This window comes from Strix uralensis, chromosome 1 (genome assembly GCF_047716275.1).
Source record: "Strix uralensis isolate ZFMK-TIS-50842 chromosome 1, bStrUra1, whole genome shotgun sequence".
Classification (NCBI taxonomy): domain Eukaryota; kingdom Metazoa; phylum Chordata; class Aves; order Strigiformes; family Strigidae; genus Strix; species Strix uralensis.
Window position 1 is genome coordinate 123,287,140 of NC_133972.1, and position 22,494 is coordinate 123,309,633.

A 22,494-nucleotide genomic window follows, 5' to 3' on the forward strand; every position below is an offset into this window, starting at 1 on the left:
TGCTAAAACTAGGCAATTTTCCCTGGCTAATTACCAGTGATTCTTACAGTTCACTAGGCCCAGTAATGGCAGTAAAATGCAAACCCAGCCAGCAGAGGAATGGAAGCCTGCACAATGAAAATTTAAGGTAGAGAAAGAGCTGGAAGTGGTTCTCAACACACAAGGTTAAGGCTAGAAAACCAAACGTGCTGTAAATGAGCTACCTCCAGTACCTGCAGCAGTGCGGTTTCATCAGCATGGGCTTATACCAGGCCAACTCCCTTTTCCAGTGTTATCACAGCTACTGTTTCCAAGCCTGCTCGCTCTCAGCTGGTCCCAGTTCTCTACAAGACCAGGCTACAGCACTTGGTGGTCTGCCCTTGGCAGGCGTTGGTGAATCCCAGTGTCATTTGCAGAGGCACCAGTAGCAAAAGGAACTGCAAAGAGCATGGAAATCCCGTGGCCAAGGAAGCCTCAGGAGGAAGCTTGTCACTGAAATCAGCCGTGGAAGACAATGGGCTGAAGGAGGAAATGGTTCATGAGTGACAGGCAGACAGGTATTTTAGGCTTAACGTTTTATACAATGTCTTTGAAAGGCATCAGCTGGTACAGTATGTTCATATTGTCAATATTTATGTATGTTTTTAAAAGATGTGGTTGTCACAAGGATACTAAACAAGGCAAAGTAGATCACTTACAGTAGGTAATTCCACCCTGCCCCTCCTCCCCACACACGTGTGCTCTCCCCACACGAGACACCAAGAGGAATTCACAATAAACAGGCCTGATTTCTCAGTTTCCTGGTAAAGAGAGAAAAGGAAATGAAGGCTTATTGCTTTTGACTGAATAACAGAGAAAACAGGGCAAGTGAAACTGTATCAACAGTGATGAGAATTATGACTGAGCTGTGCTTCTCCACTTTTGCTTTTTACACAAAAAACCAGTGAGACTGGGAAATGCTCAGAGAAAAACTTCCTTCTGCAACCAAGAGGAATTGATAACCCTACCAGACATCCCAGGCCTTGATCCAAAGAAAACACAGGAGGAAAACAAAGCTTTCTTTGTGAAGTGTGGGGCAGGTTAAGGCAAATGGGTTAGATGGCATTAAAGCTGTACTGTAACTCTGCTCTGAACAGAACATCAGTAGAAAAGACATGATGATGTAAAACCAGATGAGGGATTCAGAGGTTTCCATCCAGCCTGACAGCCTGGAGATCAGGCTGCAGCAAAAACAAAATCCCTGTGCTGGATTTCTCTGCTCCTCTGTTTTTCTCGGTACTCAATACTGAGGGCTGGGTCACCAGTGGTTTTCTTTCTGGCTAAAAAGAGGTTTTGTCAGCAAGAACACCAATTTATGCCTGCAAAGCTGCCTCTCCCTATTGCAGAAAATCTACTGCAGCTTTTTTAATTCACAGAAGTGACAGATTAGCAGCTCTTCCAGAAGCCAGATGTAGTTTAGTTGCATAGAGTAGAGCCTTTACCTCCACTCCTTTGTCAGTGTCATTTATCTACCATTTGAAACTCTCTTGCTGTAAGTCTTTGTTTTCTCCACACCAGTGACTGCTAGGCTATCTGGTATGCCTTTATGAACAAGTATCAGACAGTGACAGATATTGGGATGTACTGAAACTTTCTTCCAGGGTCTCCACAAGAAGTAACATATCTCTACCTGCCTCAACACAGGAGAAAGCCCAAGATGAGCCGCAACCCACTTCTAAGACATGTATCCCTCAACATGCCAGGTAGACATTACTACCCCCTCCCCTCATGCTATCCCTTGCCAGCTAGCTAAGGGGGAGAAATCTGGCTCCTTCTTTGATAAGAAGTTGGGGACTGGAAAGGAATAAAAGAAAATTTTACCTATGATATGATAAAAAGTGAGATTACTGGAAAAACCACTAAGAAGTAGAACACTATAGAGTGCAGCGAAAATACAATACTGCACTAAAAAAAAAGGTCGTGAGAACAAGACTGGAGGATTAGAGGGAAGTTCTTGGAAGTGCATTTCCCATCTCCTCTTCTTCCCCCTCCCTGCCCCACACATTTAAACAAAAGGGAGAGGGATGAACAGGATGGGGTTGAGCACTGAGAAGCAACATCACCCCTCCCTTCTCTGCATAGCACAGCTCTGCTTTCCCTCTTACACTTGTTCCTGGTCTGGCTCCCTTTTTAAAAGCCACTAAATAATCATGCTGTAAAATGATGAAGTGAGAAGAACACCACACTTTCAACATCAGCAAATATTTCTTCAGATCTGTTTGGTTCTGAAAAGTTCCTGTTCATGTACATTTGCTTAAGATGTTCTCCTCTACCAAACCGTTCCAGATTTTAAAACAAGAAACAGTGCATGGCATGTAAGGACAGCATATGTTAGAAGACTTTGCTAATTTCAGTTGCACCTCTGGAAGTGTCCAACAGAGTCAATACAGTTAATGTTTCTTTTAATCTAAATATATATTTTTTAAATCAAATGTATTGGTACATTCTAATATCTAGTAGCTTGGGGCAGAACTTTCGATCTGCTCTGTCCAGGCAGTTTCCACACTCAGAGCACAACTGTGCTTTTGTACCAAAAAGAAACACTTTGGACAAACCTATATATTTCCCTATATATTAGGAAAAATTTCTTCACCAAAAGGGTTATCAAGCATTGGAACAGGCTGCCCAGGGAAGCGGTTGAGTCACCATCCCTGGAGGTATTAAATCATGTGTAGATGTGGCACTTAGGAACATGGTTCAGTGGTGGGCTTAGTAGTGTTAGGTTTACGGTTGGACTCAATGATCTTAAGGGTCTTTTCCAGCCTAAATGATTCTATGATTCTAAACACTATCTGGCTGTGTCCACACAGTTGCTTTCTTTTCCCCGCACAGGCACATACCAGTTGTCTGATCTAGGTTAGAAATAAGGAGGTATAAAGGCATATTAATAATAGTGCTAAGAGGATAAAGTTGCACTGATATCACACTAGCAAGTTCCTTCATAAATCATAGAATCATGCTCGTACAGACAAGACCACCAGTACACATTAGACTGTCATGTTCTAGAGGTGGAACTGGGATCCTGTCATGGCTGAAACAGTCCTCGAGAAGCCCTGAGCAGAGGAAGCAGCATGTACCATAACGCCTGCTAAATCACAAAATTTAGTGCTGGGCACCCTCTGACAGAGATAAGCACACGTTTACAAGAATTCTGACCCAGAATTGCCCATGAGGAGTTAGTGCTCATTCAGAGAACGTTCAGAGTAAAATGCCCTCTACTCAGTGTGATTTAAAAAATACTTTTTGACTGTTTTCTACAGAAATTAAGCTTGGCAATAAAGCTGTGTGTACACATACATATATAGCTCAACATAGCTCTCAAACACGCTGACCAGCTTCATCCAAATTTGAGAAATGGCAGTCATTTCCATAACTATATGCGCAGAGGTGTCACAAAGAGACCTACTCTGCTGGTGCCTTCTGCAGCAGAAAGATTTCAGCCCCATTAGATGCTGAAGGACCTTCACGGCAGTAGCATGTCATGGAGGTCGCAAACAAGGAGAGAGCTTCTGCCAAATTTTACGCCCTTTCAAACATCATCAGCTATTATGACAAAACAAAACTCTAAAAGAAATCAGACGTCACTTACCCCATTGCCCATGGTATTGTTTGTTTTCCCTAGACAAGATGAGGTCCAAATGCTATGGACTGTAAGCTTCTCTAACACACAGAAATATATACATACATATATAGATACACAGACATATAGATATCCACAGACCCAAGCCAAACAAATACGCATTCAGTCTTCTACCTCTTCTAAACCACCTGTTTTCCAGCAATTGCTTCGCACCATCGTCTCGCAAGCTACACTGAACTTTGAGCCTCTTAATGGCGAAAATCTTTGCAAGCTTTGATAATATATTTTTTCTTTTAAGCAGTTGTTTAAAAAAGTCATCTTCCAATTTGCACAATTTCATTGTCTTTTGTTTTGTTTTTTTCTTAAAAAAAAACAGTTTTAAAATACATACTACTGCACCTCACAGTTCCTTAGTGAGATGTTTCTCCCTTTCAAAAGCCTCTAAATCAATAATCATGCTTAGCATGTAATGTGGAACTCCTGCTCTCTGCTGGACACAACTTCAGAGACTTCAAAAGATACCATCAACTAGCAGAGCGGGAACCCAGCCCTGACTTTTCAATCAAAGCTGCAAAATTAAGACCTTCAGCCAAAATCTGAATTTAAAGGCTCAGGTCCAGATGCAGTTTTCAACTAAAATGACAACTGAGAGCCATAGTCATGTAGGTGCCAAATGAAAAATCAACTGATTTTAATGCTTGATTCATGATTCTCCCTTCAACACAGACAAATAGCTACAGTTCATTCAAGACTTTATGGGTTATTTCTGCACACAGCAGCATATTTGCAGGTTCCATGACTAATTCTTCAAAACAGTTTCAATAAACACAACTACCTTCTCTGAGTAAAATTGATTTGCTTTGCACTTCACAGTAAATGGAAAACAACAACTGACTTAAACAAAAGCCTACTTCAAGCAATATTCAGATATTGTCAACACATGGGACCTTGGTGACTAGATACTGGAATGATACAAATGCAAAATCAGAGGCCTGCATTATTTATGGAAATAGGAGATTCGATTGAACTAAGATAGAAGGAGATACACAGTATTATCATGTTGATAATGCTCACAAGATAAATGGGAACTGAAGTAACTGTCCTACACTGGTGTCCCTAACGTGTTCCTATCAAGGATCTTTAATGTGGTCAGACAAGAGCACACATCTATCTAACCAAATGGACAAGCACAACTTCAATTTTGTTACGCTTATTCCTAACTTCTGCTCTCTCTTTCATTCCTTTTGACCATCATTTCTTAGAACCTAGTATCCATACTCCATAGTGTTCCCATACAACTTCAGCTACCATTCCAAGAAAAGAAGTCAACATACACAAGATGTGATTATGGATGGAGGACACTCTAGTAAAGTCTCTATATGTCTTACTGCAACTAAAGACTCACAAAAATCTAGTGAAAGCCATGCACACCAAATGTTCTGGCTTATAGGTCTCTTTGAGGAAAGGACTGACTTTTTTTTTTTTTTTTTAAAATAAAAAACCATAGGGGAGTCTGGTCAGTGACTCAGGCTCTTTCACTAACTACAAAATAACAAGCCACTTTTGTATCTCCAAATCAGAAAAACAACTGAAAGTCTGAATTACTCAATCCCACTAGCGGCACTCTGAACAATCAGTTACTGCTCATGTTCTTTGCACATCGTACTTCTGTAATCACTACCTCCCCTTCTGGCAATTTTGCACAAGTTTTATTTTCTGAAGTGGGGTATTGCCAGGGAGTTACTCTGTAAATATTATTTCTGGAAATGATAGATCACTTGTGCACATGGTGATTAAAAAATTCATAATTAACACCTCGTTACCTCCCCAGGTGTATATTGGCATGTCCAACTATAACCAGAGCCAAAAAAATTCAGCTGCTAAGCCATTCAACTTAGCACTGTTCTTTCAGTGAATGTCCTGCTAAATAAATACATTTAAGTAGTGGTAGCTATGAGTTTCCTAAACAAGCCACAGTTGAAAATGAAAACATATACCACATAAAACCAGCTATGGTGTATCAAAGGCTTATTCATTTTACCTGAATACATAGTTGATGTACTGTTGGTCCAGATCACTGGGAGAGGAGGGAAAGAAAAAATAGGTGTTCTTTTAGTAATGCAGTTCATTTGGTATAAGAGATCAGTATATTAAGTAGTACTATAACACTGTAATATTACATAATATTATATAATGATATATGACACAATTTATAATTAGGTAATGCTAACATTATAATCATATATTGTAACATTAATCTATTAATATTATAATATCAATATATTAATCAGCATATTAATTTACACATCATTTGCACATTATTTCTGTTGTTACTATGTCAGCGGGAATTTCATTTAAAGTGAAAATAAAGTGAGACTGACTAAAATTTAGACCCTTTAAACAGAGGTGGAAAATGGTTTTGAAATAAATCCTTACCAATATTCTATACACAGATGTATTATGTACATATACATAATATGTAGCGGCAACATATCCATCCGCATCCATACAGACAACTGCAGATTACAGACACTGTGAACATGTAATGCCACCTGCTCTCAAAACAACTATTGTCTGGCTGAAGTTCTAACACGCACATGGGATTAGTGCAAGGTTTCAAGGTTTTTAAGGTACTCAGCCGTTCCAGTCCCATAGCAAGTCACCAGCTGCTAAACACTTTTGAGACTGTGTCACAAAGGGAGGTACTGACAAATTCAAACCATGCAGCTTTCAAGACTAACACAAACTAACGTTTCCTCTTAGTGTCTGTAATTAGGGGTTCTTTTCCCAGGACTGAGTCATCACCCTTTGATAATATACTGTTTAAAACTAATTCAGTATTCAAGTTAGCAGTGTAACTATCAATAACCACACGCTATTGTTATCAACAATAAGGCTCCTCTTACAAGAGAAGTCACTAATGATTAACCAAGAGTGGCCCAGCTCACGCTGATAACGCAGAGATCCCTACAGTTTACCTGACTGCTACACAGATGTGTCTCTAACCCTCTTTGATAGCAAACTTTCTTTTTAAAAGAATATGAAAACACATTACCTTAAAGAGCTAGGTTTCCATAACTTGTGAAATACTTTGTAAGCCCCTGTAATTGAAATGACATGTGTAATTGCCATAACATGCAATCATTCTGACAAACAACAGCTTGTTTGGTCATGATACCAGCAGACATGGAACCCCTCTGAATTACAGTTTAGCAACACAGCACAAAGGATGCCTTAAAACCTGAGTAAAATGAACCTATCGCTTCAAATTAATGGTTTTCAAAGTGTTAGCATCTCAGAGTACTGTAATGCTATGTGTTTCTGCTAGTCCTCTGAAGAAGAGGCAACTCCTAGCTCATGGCAACTACAAAAGAGTGTGTCTGTGTACATGTGTGTGTAAATACATAGAGAAAAGTGTCACAGAAGGGGTTCTTCAGCCCACCCCATTTTGGGGGTAACTTCTATGACATGTTCATCTGTTTAGACCCCTACAACTGTTGGCTCTGAGCCATCTTTCCTCTTTAGAGTTCTCTCAGCTCTAAGATCTCCAGGTCCTTTACATTCTTGACCTACCCACCTCTTGGTGAGCTCCCATTTCTATTCTGGGAAAAGCTTTAAGCACTCAAGGAAGGAACAATATAGTTTCAGGCTCTATTTTATCAGACTCTTTCTTCAAGGGTTTGGGGGGTTTTTCTGATTCACAAAGAAAACCAGAACATGAAAAGCAAATCCAATAGAACCCTGTAATAGATGTCCTCAATTCTGCCTCTGTTAGACAAGCTGAAGGGTAGAACACATGTCCTTTCTCTAATGCTCTGTCTTGATTAACTGTGCGATGTTAGTTCTTCTGTTTGCCCTTTCTTGTAGCATCTTTATTCTGTGTCAGTTGACAGGAAATCTACACAAAAAAAGCCCAACAGTCGTATCAACAACTTTCTCTCAAAACCAAGAGAAATTGAAATAAGCTATATTTTGAGCATAAACTATATGTTGGCACTTCCTACATGTTTTAAGCACATAGAAGAGGCCTCCTGAAGACTTTCTAAGCAGTTTTCCACCTCCATGGACTAGCACTGCTTTACAAATGAGACCTCTTGGCTTTGAGAAAGCAATAACATCACTCATTACAGCAAACAAGTATTTGAAGTGAAAAGTCCTTAGCTTTTCGTTTTATCTAAATGAGCAAATGTTTACCATATAACATTTCCTAAAGGAAAAAAAAAAATAGTATTTCTTATATGTAGGTTAACAACATACATATGGAATGAGATCTCTAGACTTCCCTAGACACAAATACATATAAACACATTACCTCTGCCCTGAAATTTTTACAGTATGAATAGACAAAATTAAGAAGGAATCATCCCTAATTTGCAGGCAAGACTTAACGTATGAATGAGTCACTCACTAAGTCTATAGGACAGCTAAGACCCAAATGTAAGTCCCTTATTATCCAGCTTAATGCTCCAAAAGACACAAATCTCCTAGTCAAAAATTACTACTCTTGTTTTCTTCAGATTTTCTTGGTCTGACTGTTTCTAGTCTTTCCAGGAAGAATTATGATTTATCCAAATCAATGTTTAGTCTGAAAAAGACAAAAGAAAACCTGACAGGTTATGCAACTCATTGTTAAAATTTTTTAAAAATGCCTGTGATTGCATAAAATCCCCCAACATTTCAGCATCCTTCCTCTGGGAGCATATTCCATGATATTTTAGAATACTTTTGTCAGTTTTTAAATAAAATCAGTGTCTGCAATAAAGCTCCAACTACAAGTTATTGCTTGGTTTTTTTCTTCACCCGTCTCTTAGTATGCAACCATAAAAAACTCCCAGCAAAGCTTAGTGCTGATTAAAATTGTACGTGTTTTTTTCTCATCCACTGTTAACTGACTGCAGTATCTAGTTTATTCAGTGGTTGTTTTCAATGTAAAAGCTATAAAAGTAATGCAAATGCACTTTCTTATATTTACTGAGCTTCTTCATTCTTTCCAAGTTTTTCTTACATTAAGAAGCTTAAATATCAGTAACTTCATAATAAAGCTGATTTCTCCAACACATTTACTCTTCCTAATTCTTTTTCCAAAAGGAAATGACTTACCAACACAGATCAAGTGAATTAGAGCCCATAAATAACCGTTTGGATCAAACTGCAATAAAGAACATCTACATAAATAAAAGCACATTCATGTAAACATACATATCACTATTTCCCCACAGTTAGCTTCACAAAACAAGTACAGCTGGTGGGAGCTATGCTACAAAGAAAGAGAAGATGACTGAAGAAGACTAGGAAGACTAAAGTTTTTCCTGTCCCGCTTAGAGGCCCAGCATTTGCCAGTTACTCAGGCTCTCAGCTAATCTTGGTGAGAATAGCTCTATTTCTTTCAGAGATGTACACCATTTTAAACAATCTCAGCATATGGACTCCAGTGTGTTTAGTCTTGTACTGGCAGTCAGGGAGGGGCAAACGTGTCAGAGGAACATCACTAAAGTATTCGTCTTGTCTGCTTTCCCCTCTCAGCCCCTGCAGCAGCTAAGCAGTTTCTCTCCCCAAGGCTCCAGAGCCTCACCAGAGCATCCAAAAGAGTGCTTTAAACAGACATCTGTCTCTGAGCAAGGCAGGTTCTCTTCACAGTCAATGGGGAAAAATCAACATTTTTGAGAGGATATTGGCATATTTTAGATGTCTGCTTTCAGGTGAGGTTAATTATATACCAGAAGTTCCCGCTCTGCACCATGGACTATGAAGGGAGCTAGTGCAGGTACAGCACTTCTGGTGGCTACATTTGATCAGATGCATCCAGACAAGTTCCCAGATCCATCCCACCTGACTTCAGATGTTAACTAAAGTATTTAAAACAAGGAAGCAGCCTTTCTAAGTCTCCAAAAGAGAAAAGCACCTCCAAGGAACAGATTTTGCTGGACTGAGCACTCTCTTTTGCTGGACTGAGGTACCTCCTTTCTTTCTCCAGTTGCTACAGAAAGCATGTAGAGTGAATACAAAGCTAATTTAGGAATCTCCTGAAAGTACATGTTATTAATTCAAACCTAAATTATTTGCTCTAAGCCCTGTAAGAAGTTAAACCATGGTTTCCCCAGCCATCACCTTCACTGAAGAGCTGTATGCCTGCATTATTCAGAGGTTTTACCATGATGCAAACACATTAAAACCAGCAAGACTACAACACAACAACAGTCAACATTTACAATTCCTTCACAGGAATCCCACCCTAGCTTACAAGTAAAAGCTGCATCCCTCATATGCTAACAAGATGTCAAACATCAAGGTCTAACTCGGGCTGCTTCGCAAAGCAGAGCTCACCTGTGTGTCACATAAAGGAAGGCACACTGCTGCTACCAGGAGGAACAGCACACTGTGGAGAAGGGGAAAAAAACAAACAAGACCAAAAGCTTGTAACCTGGATTTGTACTCTCAGCAAAGTATTAGGCAATTCCACTCAATCTTACACTGACATTTCATTTATTTAATTTTTATTCCATATTTAAAAAGTAATTTCTCCCACCAAAATTAAGTTTCACATCATGCATTCTTCATAACTCATACACAGCAAAGTTGTATGAGAACAGAAGCAGCACAAAACATCTCAGCAGTGATGAAAACAAGTTTTTTGGTAGGAAATGTTATTCTTCACTTGCCATCTGGCTTCCCTAGGCTACTTCAGAAAGCTAGAATCAACCAATTTCTGACTGTGAATGGCTACCAACAAGTTCCTTCATTAAGGTGAATTACATACTACAACAATTCCAGCAGAGGTGACTCCATTAAAAGTTATGATGAACACAGAGCAAAGTGGGAGTGGTATTACACTAGAAATGGCTTAAGGACAGCACAAGTCCTTCCCTAGTCCACTGACTTGGATCAAATAAATTAACCTGTGGCTGAGTCAGTATTTCTACAGGCTACACTGAATACACTGATGTGGAATTTCTACGAACTGTCACTATAATAACAAACATTTGCTTTTGCAGCAAAAAACCCCTTATTTTCCTGCTCTTTAGGGGCATAGGAAAAGACAGAATAATGATGATAAAAACCCTGGTATCCTTGACAATAATCCAGTGGTGAAAACAAGGCCGCAGTAAGTCAGATAATGGAAACAACAGGAAGAAATTAGGAAGATGGTGCCTCTAAGTACACTAAATAATAACCCAACATTATCTACTCCATGTACAGCTAAAAGATTAAATGTGGAGGACAGCAAATATGCATTCTTCAAAAGCATGGGTGGGGAAGAATTAAACTTTTAATACATGACTGGCTGATTTCAGTTTTGTCCCTTTCTATCTCCTTTCTGAAGCCTAAACAACTAGGGCCAACAAGGGTCGGTAGTTTGTGCAGCTTAATATGAATGATTCTCACAGAACTGGGTATCACTCACCTTTCATTTCTTAGGAAAGGCATTTTTAGCTATTTTCTATCACATTAATAATCTTTCTCTTACTGTTTAAGATTATCCACTGGAACTTCAGACCTGACTTCTATCTCCTTTCCAATAACACACTTACAAGCACTGCTTTGTTATTCAGGAGACTGGCCTTCTGGCTTTTTTATTTTTATAAGGAGAAAAAAAATGTATCTATTTAAGCAATTGTTAAAAAACCCCCAACATTTTAAAAATACTTAATTACTCCTATGTTGCAATTTAGGCTCACCGCCCACGGGAACGTGCCTTAAATTCTTCATTGTTTTGGTGTGCCATTATCTGAAGCAAATACAGAAGCTGGAGCCAAACCAAGTCTGAATCTGAATCTGAGCAGTATTAAAAGCTTACCTACAGACTTTCAGACGAGAGGTCTGCTGTAAAAAAGAAAGTATGATTAAAATTTAAAAATAAAAACGGTGAAATAGTGTTTTCTCCTTCCAAAACCAGGGAAGTGATGATAGCAGATTTGAGACTGCACTGAACACATTAAAAACACAGTGAGCAACATTCAACAGCCTATTATGTTTGAGCACTGCTTAGCAAATTTCATTTGAAAAAAGAACCAGGACTACAGATTAGCCTACTTCAACTTGATTTATATTTTCAGATTATTTACGAGTAGGTAGCCCTAAAACCAGACATGAACTTTATACCTGGTCCTCAAACTTCACTTGAACTATACCAAAACTACGTATTGCATGACCTCAAATACTAAGTACTCTTAATTAATTAGGTATTACCCCAGCCAGATCAGTCTTGGTCTAAACTCATGAGAGTTTCCCAATCCTCTGGTCCAAAATTATTCTCCAGAAGCTTCCCAGCAAGACCTGTGTTTGCATTCTCCTTGTCTAGAGTGCTTTTGTTTTCCAAGAGAAGAGACATGAACATGTGAGCTAGAAGGAAAATATGAAACACTTTGACAGGGACACTAATCAGAGGACAAAGCCACAGCGACATGCCATGGTACACACTGCTATGTCCCTTAGGCATAACCTTAGCGACCTCTTCAGTTTGTTAGTAGCAAACATGGGCCATTTATTTGTCTTTTATATACACAACAGAGGTAATAATGGAAGATCCCTTCCATAGCAAGCCAGGGGCCACTGTAGAAATGACTTTGTGATGAATGATTTCCCAGTGTTACCTCACACAGCAGCTCTCTGGTCAATTAGAAAAGCATTTCATAACCTAAAAAGAAGGATCCCCAATGCAGTTTGTGAGAAACAAACTGACTTATCTTGGGACAGATCTTGGGACAGATTCTCAAGCATTCAAAACAAATCCAAAAGTGCACTGTTTTCCTGTATTTCATGTGGAGATGAGATCTATCTATAATCATACAATACATCAAATACTAGGTATATTATACTGGTTAGATCTAAGGACCCAGTCCTCCCTCCTCCCAGCTCAAACAATGAGATTCTTACATGGGGCATGAAAGAGAGGTGATATTAATTTTCAAAATGAAAAGCATGACCAAGCTAGTCTTAAAAATGCAGATCAAATTGTTGAGACACATTTGCAGTGTTTCATCAACTAAAGGGGAAAAGAAAACATCAATATAGATACTTGTCAGCAGCAAAGCTCTCTCCGGGTCTCATTAATGACTAGCTTTCACAGCAAGACTAGAAAAGCACATGGCACTAACGCCCATATTAAAAGAAATTAGGTGTCTTGTTATAGGGCAATTATATCACAGGAGGTACCCTGAATGTGTTAATTAATAGATCAATTACCTCTTTCTGCACAAACTTCTGGAACCCACAGGTTATAACTTCTGCCGCGTTGTGCACGGTGAGGAACACTGGGATTGGCTGCCATTGGGAGAGAACAAAAACGCCCAAATCAACCCAGAACAGTCACACACATAGGAAGGGGCATTCCTCTTAGGGACAGCTGTCCCACACGTTTGCGGGTTTGTTTTGGTTTTTAAGCTGTAAACCTATGCCACATTTCCTAAAAGGGACTTAGACCCATTCCAATCACTATTACATGGCACAGGCAACTTTAAATGCAGACCCCGCTTGCTCCTTCTTCCACTTTCAAGTGCTCAGTTGGTTTGTTTGTACACAGCTACCTTGGTGAGATTTGCTTCAGGTGTCTGCCTCTAGTTTTGCACCTCTATTCAAGTATCTGAAGCCTCCACAGTAAACAGTTCTCATTAGTTTTTCCATCTCTGTCTACTGGTACTAAGAATACAGTCTGACTCCTAGCAACAGAATTATGGGTGAGATGATTTTAGATGATTGCTTTCAGTTACTGCTAGGAAGAGCTGCCCAAAATTAGGGTAGAAATGTAATAGTTCATACTTAAGTGATGTTGAAATTATACCCAGTGAGGTAGCTGGACACCATCCCAACATGAAATCATTAAGAAACAAACCCCAATGATAACAATAATGAATCAAACACCCATTGCCCCAGGCAAACCCAACCAGAATTAGTGGTTCATAATACTTCCTCCAAATCAGATCCATGGTCTCTCAGACAGTTGAAACAGAAGCAATTCTCTGCTCTGATTAAGATAATCTAAAGACTAAGACAGTTTTAGGAAGCAGTATTTCCCCACTTCTGTATAGTATTTAAATCTCACTAGTAGAGAATGAGTTAATTTCTCAGTGATGTCCATGCCTTTTAAGTATTAGGTGATATAAGCAGCAAATATCTCATAAGTTTGACTTTGTATTCAGAAATCTGTATTTTCTGGATTTTTGTTTTCATTCCCATAAAGCTGGATAAGCATCGCTAATTAAACATTTTAAGTCATAATGACAACTTGGGTGGATCCATAAACACAGCAGTTACATCAAGATAACTTTTAACACCTCTAAATTAGCAAGGAATGAAAAATCACACAAACACAACCAGCATGAAGTTGTCAGCCCCAGCTTCACCAATTCTGAAAACCAATTCTCAACCCTGTTGTGGGACAACTGAGAACATAAAACCAGAAGTATCTAACACAAGCATTCTGAGCCTGACACAATAATAGGAAATACAAGAAATAACCATACACAAGTAAAGTTGACAGAAGAATTTACATACTTCCTTTTGTGAAGCCAATTTATTTGGTTTGTCTTTCCCTCCGCCCCCTGCTTTTGGCTCTTCCAAATGTATTTTGGCGCCAACAATGGCTCCAGTTTGCCTAGCCCAGTTAACCTTCTCCATATGTCTTCTGTCTTTGATGTGTTTCTTAAATTTGTGAGTGGACTTAATGCTTACGAAAAGAAAGGTTTACTGGTTGGGCAGGCAGGGTGAATAGACTGTACAAATCTCCCCTCTCCACTTTGCATACTTTTGTTAATGCATCACAGTCCAGAGCTAAGCAGCCCTCCTCCAACTCCAGCCCCAAACTCCTGGGCACGGGAGACTGCCAGCACCTCTAGGGAGAGGCACAAACAGAGATTAAGACTGTAGCCCTGCCAGTATACAGGAGCGTTTGAAAGCTGGTCTCCCTGGCTTTGATCAAAAAGGTGCATGTAATTTCTGCTTTAGGAATAAACCCACTTAATTAAAATATACTGCTGAGGTGAGTCAATTCAGGTACAAGTTTGGGAGAGTTCATTTTCCTTCTCATCGTGCCATAAAATTGTTGTACACAAAGTTATTGTAAGTAAAGCTTCTATGTAGAATTGAATTTAGCCCCAGTACAAGGCATTATACAGTAACTATGGTCTCAGACTACTTGTCCTTTTGTCTTTCCACCTAAACTGGCCACAGAATTAGGCCTCTAAATCCCCATTCATGTACAACAAAAAAACATTCAGAAATGGGAGATGCTCCTTAAGAAAGGTTTGGGATACAAATCAAAACCATTCATAGCCCCTCTGCCACTCCAGTGCATCTTGCTCTTGAATGACCAGAGCAGGGACAGAAGGGAAACAAGGTAACTTACAGGATGACTAGGAAGTAAGAATAAATAGCAGAGAGGATGTGATTCATACCTCCTCCACCTTCCAGGTGAGCAGGCAGCAAAGATGCTGCTACCAAGGCTTTATTGCTGTTTCCAGACAGAGCTCTCCTTAAGGATCTTTAGTCAGTTTACACTAGGGAGGCCCAATAGCCCAACTTGCTTTGACAAGGACTCAAAAGGAAGTAAATGCAATCACCCCAAAACAGAGCTAATCTGGAGGCATGGGGCTTCTGAGCACATGCCTGTGCTTTCCAAAGGTCACCTGAGTCTGAGGTGAAGCTCCCAGCCTTGTCTGTGAGGACAGAGACCTCCCGTCCTTTTCTGCCCTACCTATCCACTGGGATGTTCGAGGGACCACTACAAGCAGAATCTTGTCAAAAAATTTCCCTTTTCTTGGGGTTTAGGAGCTGGCTCTGGAATTAGATTAGGATGCATTGACAGAAAGCAGAAAAGAACTAGTGCAAAATCTGGCCTTGCAGACTGCGTAACAGCAGTAAAACACTGCTGTTTTTAAATTCATGTCACCGCTTTTTTTTTTTTTTTAAAGAAAGATTGTATCATTTAAGTATAAAGCATTCAACTTTAATGAAAGCAGATTTGATATCCTCTAAACATTTGGTAGGTTATTGTGATTCAAATAGTGTGATTGTGAGCGAGCAGTGTGCCCAGGTGGCCAAGAAGGCCAATGGTATCCTGGCTTGTATCAGAAATAGCGTGGCCAGCAGGGACAGGGAAGTGATCTTACCCCTGTACTCGGCACTGGTGAGGCCGCACCTCGATTACTGTGTTCAGTTTTGGGCCCCTCACTACAAAAAGGACATTGAATTACTCGAGCGTGTCCAAAGAAGGGCAACGAAGCTGGTGAAGGGTCTGGAGCACATGTCATACGAGGAGCGGCTGAGGGAACTGGGGTTGTTTAGTCTGGAGAAGAGGAGGCTGAGGGGAGACCTCATCGCCCTCTACAGCTACCTGAAAGGAGGTTGCAGAGAGATGGGGATGAGTCTCTTTAACCAAGTAATAAGCGATAGGACAAGAGGTAATGGCCTCAAGTTGGACCAGGGAAGGTTTAGACTGGATATTAGGAAGCATTTCTTTACAGAACGGGTTGTTAGGCGTTGGAATGGGCTGCCCAGGGAGGTGGTGGAGTCCCCATCCCTGGAGGTGTTTCAGAGTTGTGTTGACATAGCGCTGAGGGATATGGTGTAGTTAAGAACAGTCAGTGTTAGGTTAATGGTTGGACTAGATGATCTTCAAGGTCTTTTTCCAACCTATATGATTCTGTGATTCTGTGAAATGAATCGTAAAACTGATTAACCTAACCCTTCCCATAATCTCTTTCCAACTTTCAATTTATTTTTTCAAATCCTGTAAAGCATCAAAAGCCTCTCACTGAAATGGTCTTCATCCTATTCCTGGAAGGATTTCCCACAGAACCCACAGCGCACTTCGCAAAGTTACAGCTAGCAACTTCTTCAGCTTCTTCCCTCCTTGCACAATTCAGACCACTGAGTTCTGCAAAACACTGAGACCTCTGGAGAGATGCTGAGTGCTTTGCACTGTCACAGAAGTGGTTTTTGATACTGCTCTGCACTTTGTAGGATTGAACTGCTGCTCTAGCACCATTAACAATGTATGTGTTATTTAAATCCCCCCTCCCTTCGTTCCCAACCCAGGAACAGCATTAAACACCTTGTATGAAGGGAATGTTCTTTGCTCATAAAGAAGAGGTAATAAAGAACTGACTTCTACCTGTGCATTTCTTACCAATCTAGACAGGGCCCTAGAGCCAGCATAAATAATGCCAACAAACAGTACTGAAGCAGGAAGCCATGACAGGATTTCAGACCTGTGAAAACAATTAAAATCCCATTACTTCACCACATTCTGTTTACATACAGTCAGCAACAGTTGCCTGCAAGGAATACAATAATACATACACATATATTTCAACAGTGTGTGTATTAAATTCATTGTCTGATTGTTCAGTATTTCTCCCAAGTAGTAAAGAAGTCTGAGACAGAAATTAATCATTTCATCTAATCCCAGCTAGGAGCTATCTGCGGATATATTTTCTTTCTTTTACTCTTTCCCTGGCTCCTCTCCCTGCAAAATCGTTCGTTTCATAGCAATTACTCCTATTGGTTTTTACGGGAGAGAAATTTCAACTAATTTCCTTGATGTGCTGTAAAAAGAAGAAAAACCGACAAAGGCATAAAATGGAGTACTTGCACAGACAGCACACATTTTCACTATGTACAAACACACTTGCCCACCCACACATTCACTTCTCAGCCAGATTTACAAAGAGATTGTTCCTAAAGATCAGATTGTCTCTGTGGGAGCCTGTCTCTTAAGATTTCCTAATGATACTCCTTTGACTAAGCCTAACTCCTAGAGGCAGTTTGACAACTAATGGAGGAATGAAGTCATCACAGATTGATCTGATTTTTTTTTAGCCATGGTTACTGCAGTAGGGTCAGGTTTCAGTTCTGAGAAAGGGCTTCAGAATTTGCATTTTTCCTTTTTTGATCTCAGTACTTAAAGGGAAAAAGGGATCAGGTAGGTGGTAAATTTCACAGAGAGTAATGTAAGATTTTGAGCAAGGGAGGAAAGGAGTAGCAGTGATCTAAAGGCTTGACCCAAAGACTTCCCAGGACTGAAGACGCTGCTACCCCCATTCTTCCCAAGCTTTGAACTAAAGTCAAGAAAATGTTAGTGAATAATACTGGTTCTCAAAACACAGCCAAACTGCTTGTAGTTCCTTATTTTGGATTACACTTCCAACTAGCATGTAAGACTTAACACATAATTATAGGTACTGCTACACTACCACACGTCATGGAACATAAGCAAAACAGACCACCAAATGATGAAATCAGAACAGTCTGAATGAAGATAAAACATACCCAAAGATTCATGTAAACACAGACAAGGAAAAAAACCTAAACAACACATTTCCTCTTTTTTTTAATACATAATTTTCTAAGGTACTTGATCAGAAGCCCAGGGTAACAAAACCAGAGTAATCTTTAGGTCCTTTGAGTGGCATAAATATTTGCTCTGGGTTTTGGGGTAGTCACCATATTTTTTTATAAAAACACTGTTCCTTTTAAGGTTATTGACTTCAACTGGAATTTCACCAAGACCAGGATTTAAAACTGCCATACCTCATTATCAACAAGTTCACATCAGACACCAACAAAAATATCCCCACCCTGTTGGAACTGCAACAAAAAGAAGAAAGGGGAGGGAAGAAAAGAAAGGAGGGCTGGGAAGACACAATGAAAACTGAATTTTCGTTTAGAACATAACACTCTTTCATGTTCCCCACCACTAAATTCTAGGAATCCCAAATATATCTTCATCTCCAATGCAATACTGTGAAGTGCAATGGAAAAAGACTTCAGATGCTTTTTCCATGATGTAAGCGTAGAATTTTATGTTGCCAAGTGGGAATTTCAGGACTGAAAAAGAATGCATGGATGTTTGATGCAATGTGTCACCACCAACAATCTGTCTTGTATGTAAACCAATTAGTAGCTTATGTTGGCAATACAGTGATGTACATGAAAAACAGGAAAGCAGTGATGTACATGCAAAACAGGAACTGATTAGCTTGTGGTTATAAGGCTAGATCCAAAGCCCACTAAAGTCAATGAGTAGTTTCCCCTACACCACACTTTGGGGCTTTGGTTTAACCAAGGCTCTGAGCTGCTGCTTAGCTGCGGGGCAAATTCAGCATTACAAGAAAGGCCAATCAGACCACATAGGACTTCTGTGCCTACAAGGGTTAGGCAGAAGCTGGGTGACAGATTGCAGTGCTGGAAGCATTATGCAGATGCTACACACACCCCTCTATGCTTCACAGCACCCTTGTTTTGGATACAAGTTTTGCAGACAGTCACCACCCTTTAGAAGCAACAATGATGGTGACAGAGTCCCTTACAGCTGGGAGTACTAGGGGTAGGCAGATGAAAATCAGGATATCCACAAAACCTAAGAGAAATTATTCTAAGTAATATGTTTCTATTTGGTCTTTATTGTGAAGCTAGTATTCCAGACTTTAGACAAAGGGTGATCTCTTATGTAATAAAATAGTTCTGCTGAGACACTTTGGGATAACCTGAACTGGCTCAGAAAGCATTTATGAGATCAGTCCACATGAGAGAAATACTGAGACTTTGTGGAAATAAACAAGTGAATGGGTGGCAATTTATTATTTAAAGTGTGACAAGACTGGGGACTGGATATGGTGTTACTTAAGCATCCTACACATACAGAAAACACCCCCAAACCAACAGATAGATTCAGAGACCAATATTCTGTAAGGGAAGGGGTGGAAATGTCCTTGTCCCAGTGGTAGTACTAAGAAAAAGCACCTCTGGAGGGGGAAGGAGCTTGAGAGGAAGTGGCAGACAGAAGCTTTGAGAAATTATGTTTGTTGCGGAACTTTTTGTTTGGGGTAGGGGGGGAGAATGGTTTTGTTTTGGTTTTTTTTTAATACAAGAGATACATGCTACAAGTCCAGTTCAGCAAAGCATTGAAGCATGTGCCTAATTCTTCTGAAGAAAGATAGGTTTAAACTCATGCTTAAGTAGTTGGATGAATTATAGCTAACATGTCAAATAATTCTGGTCATTTCATCCAGTCTGTTCTAGAACAGGCATTCTGTATTAGCTAAAACTAATGAAGTGTCTCAAGATGTATTTTAATCACTTTTCCGATAGTGTGCTGACATCTAGTGGCCTGAAGTCTCTATCATCAAAACATGAACTAATTTTTCATGAAAACTTTTCTTAGATAAAAACATCTTCTCCAACAGCAGAAAATGGTTCTTGTCCAGTATTTTCTTTAATGTCTTTCAAGTTTTGAAACACTGAAAATATCTTTTCCAAGCTGGAAAAAAAACGATTCAACCTCCTTAATTTCATGATTTAAAGCAAAACTAATCATCTAGTGATGAAAAGCTGAACTGAAAAGGACATTACTGGTGCCTGTATTCCTTTAGACTGTTCTGTGAAATCAGAATCTGCATAAACAATATACATTTTATAATAACATATATATCAGTAGTAACTGCCACTAAAGCACGGCTTGGACCCTAATCCTGCCTCTACCAATATTACTGACAGCTTTTACACCAATCTCCTCATTTTATCTACACTGTAGATAAAAGATAGGAAGTTAAATTGTGTTTCCATTTACAAATCCACTTAAATTTCAACAGTGATGTAGACACTTTCATGGACATGAAAACAGAACATAGCCTGGTTCTTCTGACATACACGCAGGATTTCATTCCAAATGAGGAGATTCAGATTTACAAGCTGACTGTTTGAATCCCAAATGGAAAATTGATCAGTTCTCACTTGCTAATACAGAATCACTGAAAAAAAGTTACATTAGAAAGGAACTCTGGTAGTCATCTAGTCCAATCCCTCAAAGCTTCAGAGTCAAGTCACATTACTCGGGTCACTGTCCAGTAAAGTTCTGAGTATCTCCAGAGGTAGAGATTCAACAATTGCTGTGCACACACATCTTCTAAACTACACCATTTTGCAAAATAAAAATGATACGCCACATGCCATACCGCAGAATGGATCCACCTGAGCAGAGTACAGTATGCTGGATGACTCTTCTGAGTTGGTGTTACACTCAGTTCAAGCAGATGATATTTTTCTACAAAGCACCTTTTAATTTGGAATTTGATTATTTTACCAATCCTGTACTGCAATGGCTGCTCTTGCTGTGCGGTTATAAATGCTGGAGTTAGGCAAGGGTGAATTATTCCCACTTATGGGACACAGCTCTTAGAGAAAAAGGCAGATCACATTTGTGGACTTCACTGCACTGAGGTTTTGGGGAAGGCGGTGTCAATGCTCTTAACTAACATTACCAAGGTTTCTCTTATAATACTATAAAATAATCCAGGGAAGAGATGTAGACAGATGGTTGGGTAAGTTATCCTTACAGTTTTCACTAATGGCTATGCTTTTCTGATTGTCTTACCAAGGTTAAACTGCATCCACTTTATATCAGTAATCAGTTGAAGTGTGTGTCATTGAACATTTATTAGACTAAAACACAAGATCTCTCCTACACCTGGAAAGCAGACCACACACACACACACCGTGACTTATACTTTAGCAAATTAGTAACTTCCACAACCGACTTAACTATGTTGTAACCCAGCTGCAGAAAATAAGTACTTAGCAGATACTGAAAACCCGACAGTACCTTGAACACAAGTTTATTTCCACCCAGCCCAGCTTCCAGGAGACATGAAGCAGAAGTCCACCCACTAATGTCTGCCACCTGAAATAGAAACAAAACAGCACCTCTGAATCGTTTGTCCTTTTTAACCATGTGGAGTATGGCCTTAGAACCCACAGAATTTCTCATGGCACACCCATGAGTCTAGTTATCTATTGTTTCTCTAGGTTACCAGGGATACCACTATTCCTCTTTGAATCTTTCATTTTTGTGGGCCTTCATTTCCTCCAAATTTTCTAATATTCTGGTGCTTTCACCTCCCATTTTAAATGTTTGGTAAATCTACCACAATTACCTTAGTCATGTTACTGAATCCCCGTGTTATCATCTTTTCCCAAGGTTTACAATAATAATAGTGATGTTACAGCCAAAATGATCTGAAGATGCAAGTGAGGCAAAGTTTGTGGCAAGAGACAAGTATTTTTTCATACACAAACTGTTATTGTTAGAACAAATAAACATGATTTCAGGATTCAAAGTCTCATTTCACCTGAAGTAATAAGCCCTAAGGATGACGCATGTAGTCCTAGTAGCTTCAAACATCAGCTCTATGACTTCTCATGGTTATTCATGCTAGGCTTAGATTACAAACTCCCTTGAATTCAAACCGCTTTCCCCCACACACACCTTGCGTAGCAAGCGCCAAGTGAAGTGTCATCGACAATAACATCATTATGCTGCATAAGCATGATTCAGAGCCTCTAGAGAAAACATCTTTACAGTCAGATAACCTTGCATATAAACCACAATAGTGCGGTTTTCTCACTGAAAAGGTGTATAACAATTACATACATTCTGCATTGACTACCTGTCTAATGACTTATCCTACCATAAAGGCATTCCCTAATCTATTATAGAAATACTATGTGAGGCCTTACAAATGAGTAGTGATGCACACTGTTTTTTTTCAAGCTTGAAGTTATTAGCTTCCTTCTTCCTTAAGCTAGTGGTTTTCAGAGAGGTGTTTCATGATTCTTGGGTGAAAATCCTTGAACATCTAGCATAGTTAAGACAGAGATACTGTATTACAGTCTTAAATCACATTAGCATCTGTAACAGGTATAGAAGTGGTTTCATTTATTATTCCCATTCATTGCAATGCATTTAAGCAATTATTTGAAATCTCTCTCAGACATACACAAATAAACAATATTCACTCTATGCAGTATCACATACAGTTGGACAGTGTCAGAGAGGAGCAAGCTCATTCTCCACATAGGTATGATGACTATTCAACGCTACTATCACAGCTCACTTCACCTTT

The 22,494-nt window shown here is 39.5% G+C and overlaps 1 protein-coding gene across 6 annotated transcripts in view; it reads right to left on the minus strand.

The window, feature by feature from the left end:
* The window catches only part of TMEM241 (transmembrane protein 241), a 61,351-nt gene that overhangs the window by 35,094 nt on the left and 3,763 nt on the right, over positions 1–22,494 (minus strand). For 3 of the 6 annotated variants that reach the window (XR_012630294.1, XM_074879572.1, XM_074879550.1), the window contains exons 3-10: positions 21,195–21,272; positions 16,722–16,803; positions 12,782–12,859; positions 11,394–11,419; positions 9,923–9,974; positions 8,699–8,747; positions 6,654–6,699; positions 5,640–5,675 (exon numbers count right to left, since the gene is read on the minus strand). Coding sequence is in view for 3 of the 6 variants with exons in the window: in XM_074879572.1 (XP_074735673.1) it covers positions 5,640–5,675; positions 6,654–6,699; positions 8,699–8,747; positions 9,923–9,974; positions 11,394–11,419; positions 12,782–12,859; positions 16,722–16,803; positions 21,195–21,272 (447 nt within the window). In the remaining 3 variants the exon portion in view is untranslated. Of the gene's footprint in view, positions 1–212; positions 499–5,639; positions 5,676–6,653; positions 6,700–8,698; positions 8,748–9,922; positions 9,975–11,393; positions 11,420–12,781; positions 12,860–16,721; positions 16,804–21,194; positions 21,273–22,494 lie in introns of all 6 variants that reach the window. The other 3 variants (XR_012630296.1, XM_074879564.1, XR_012630299.1) reach the window with 2 other exon arrangements.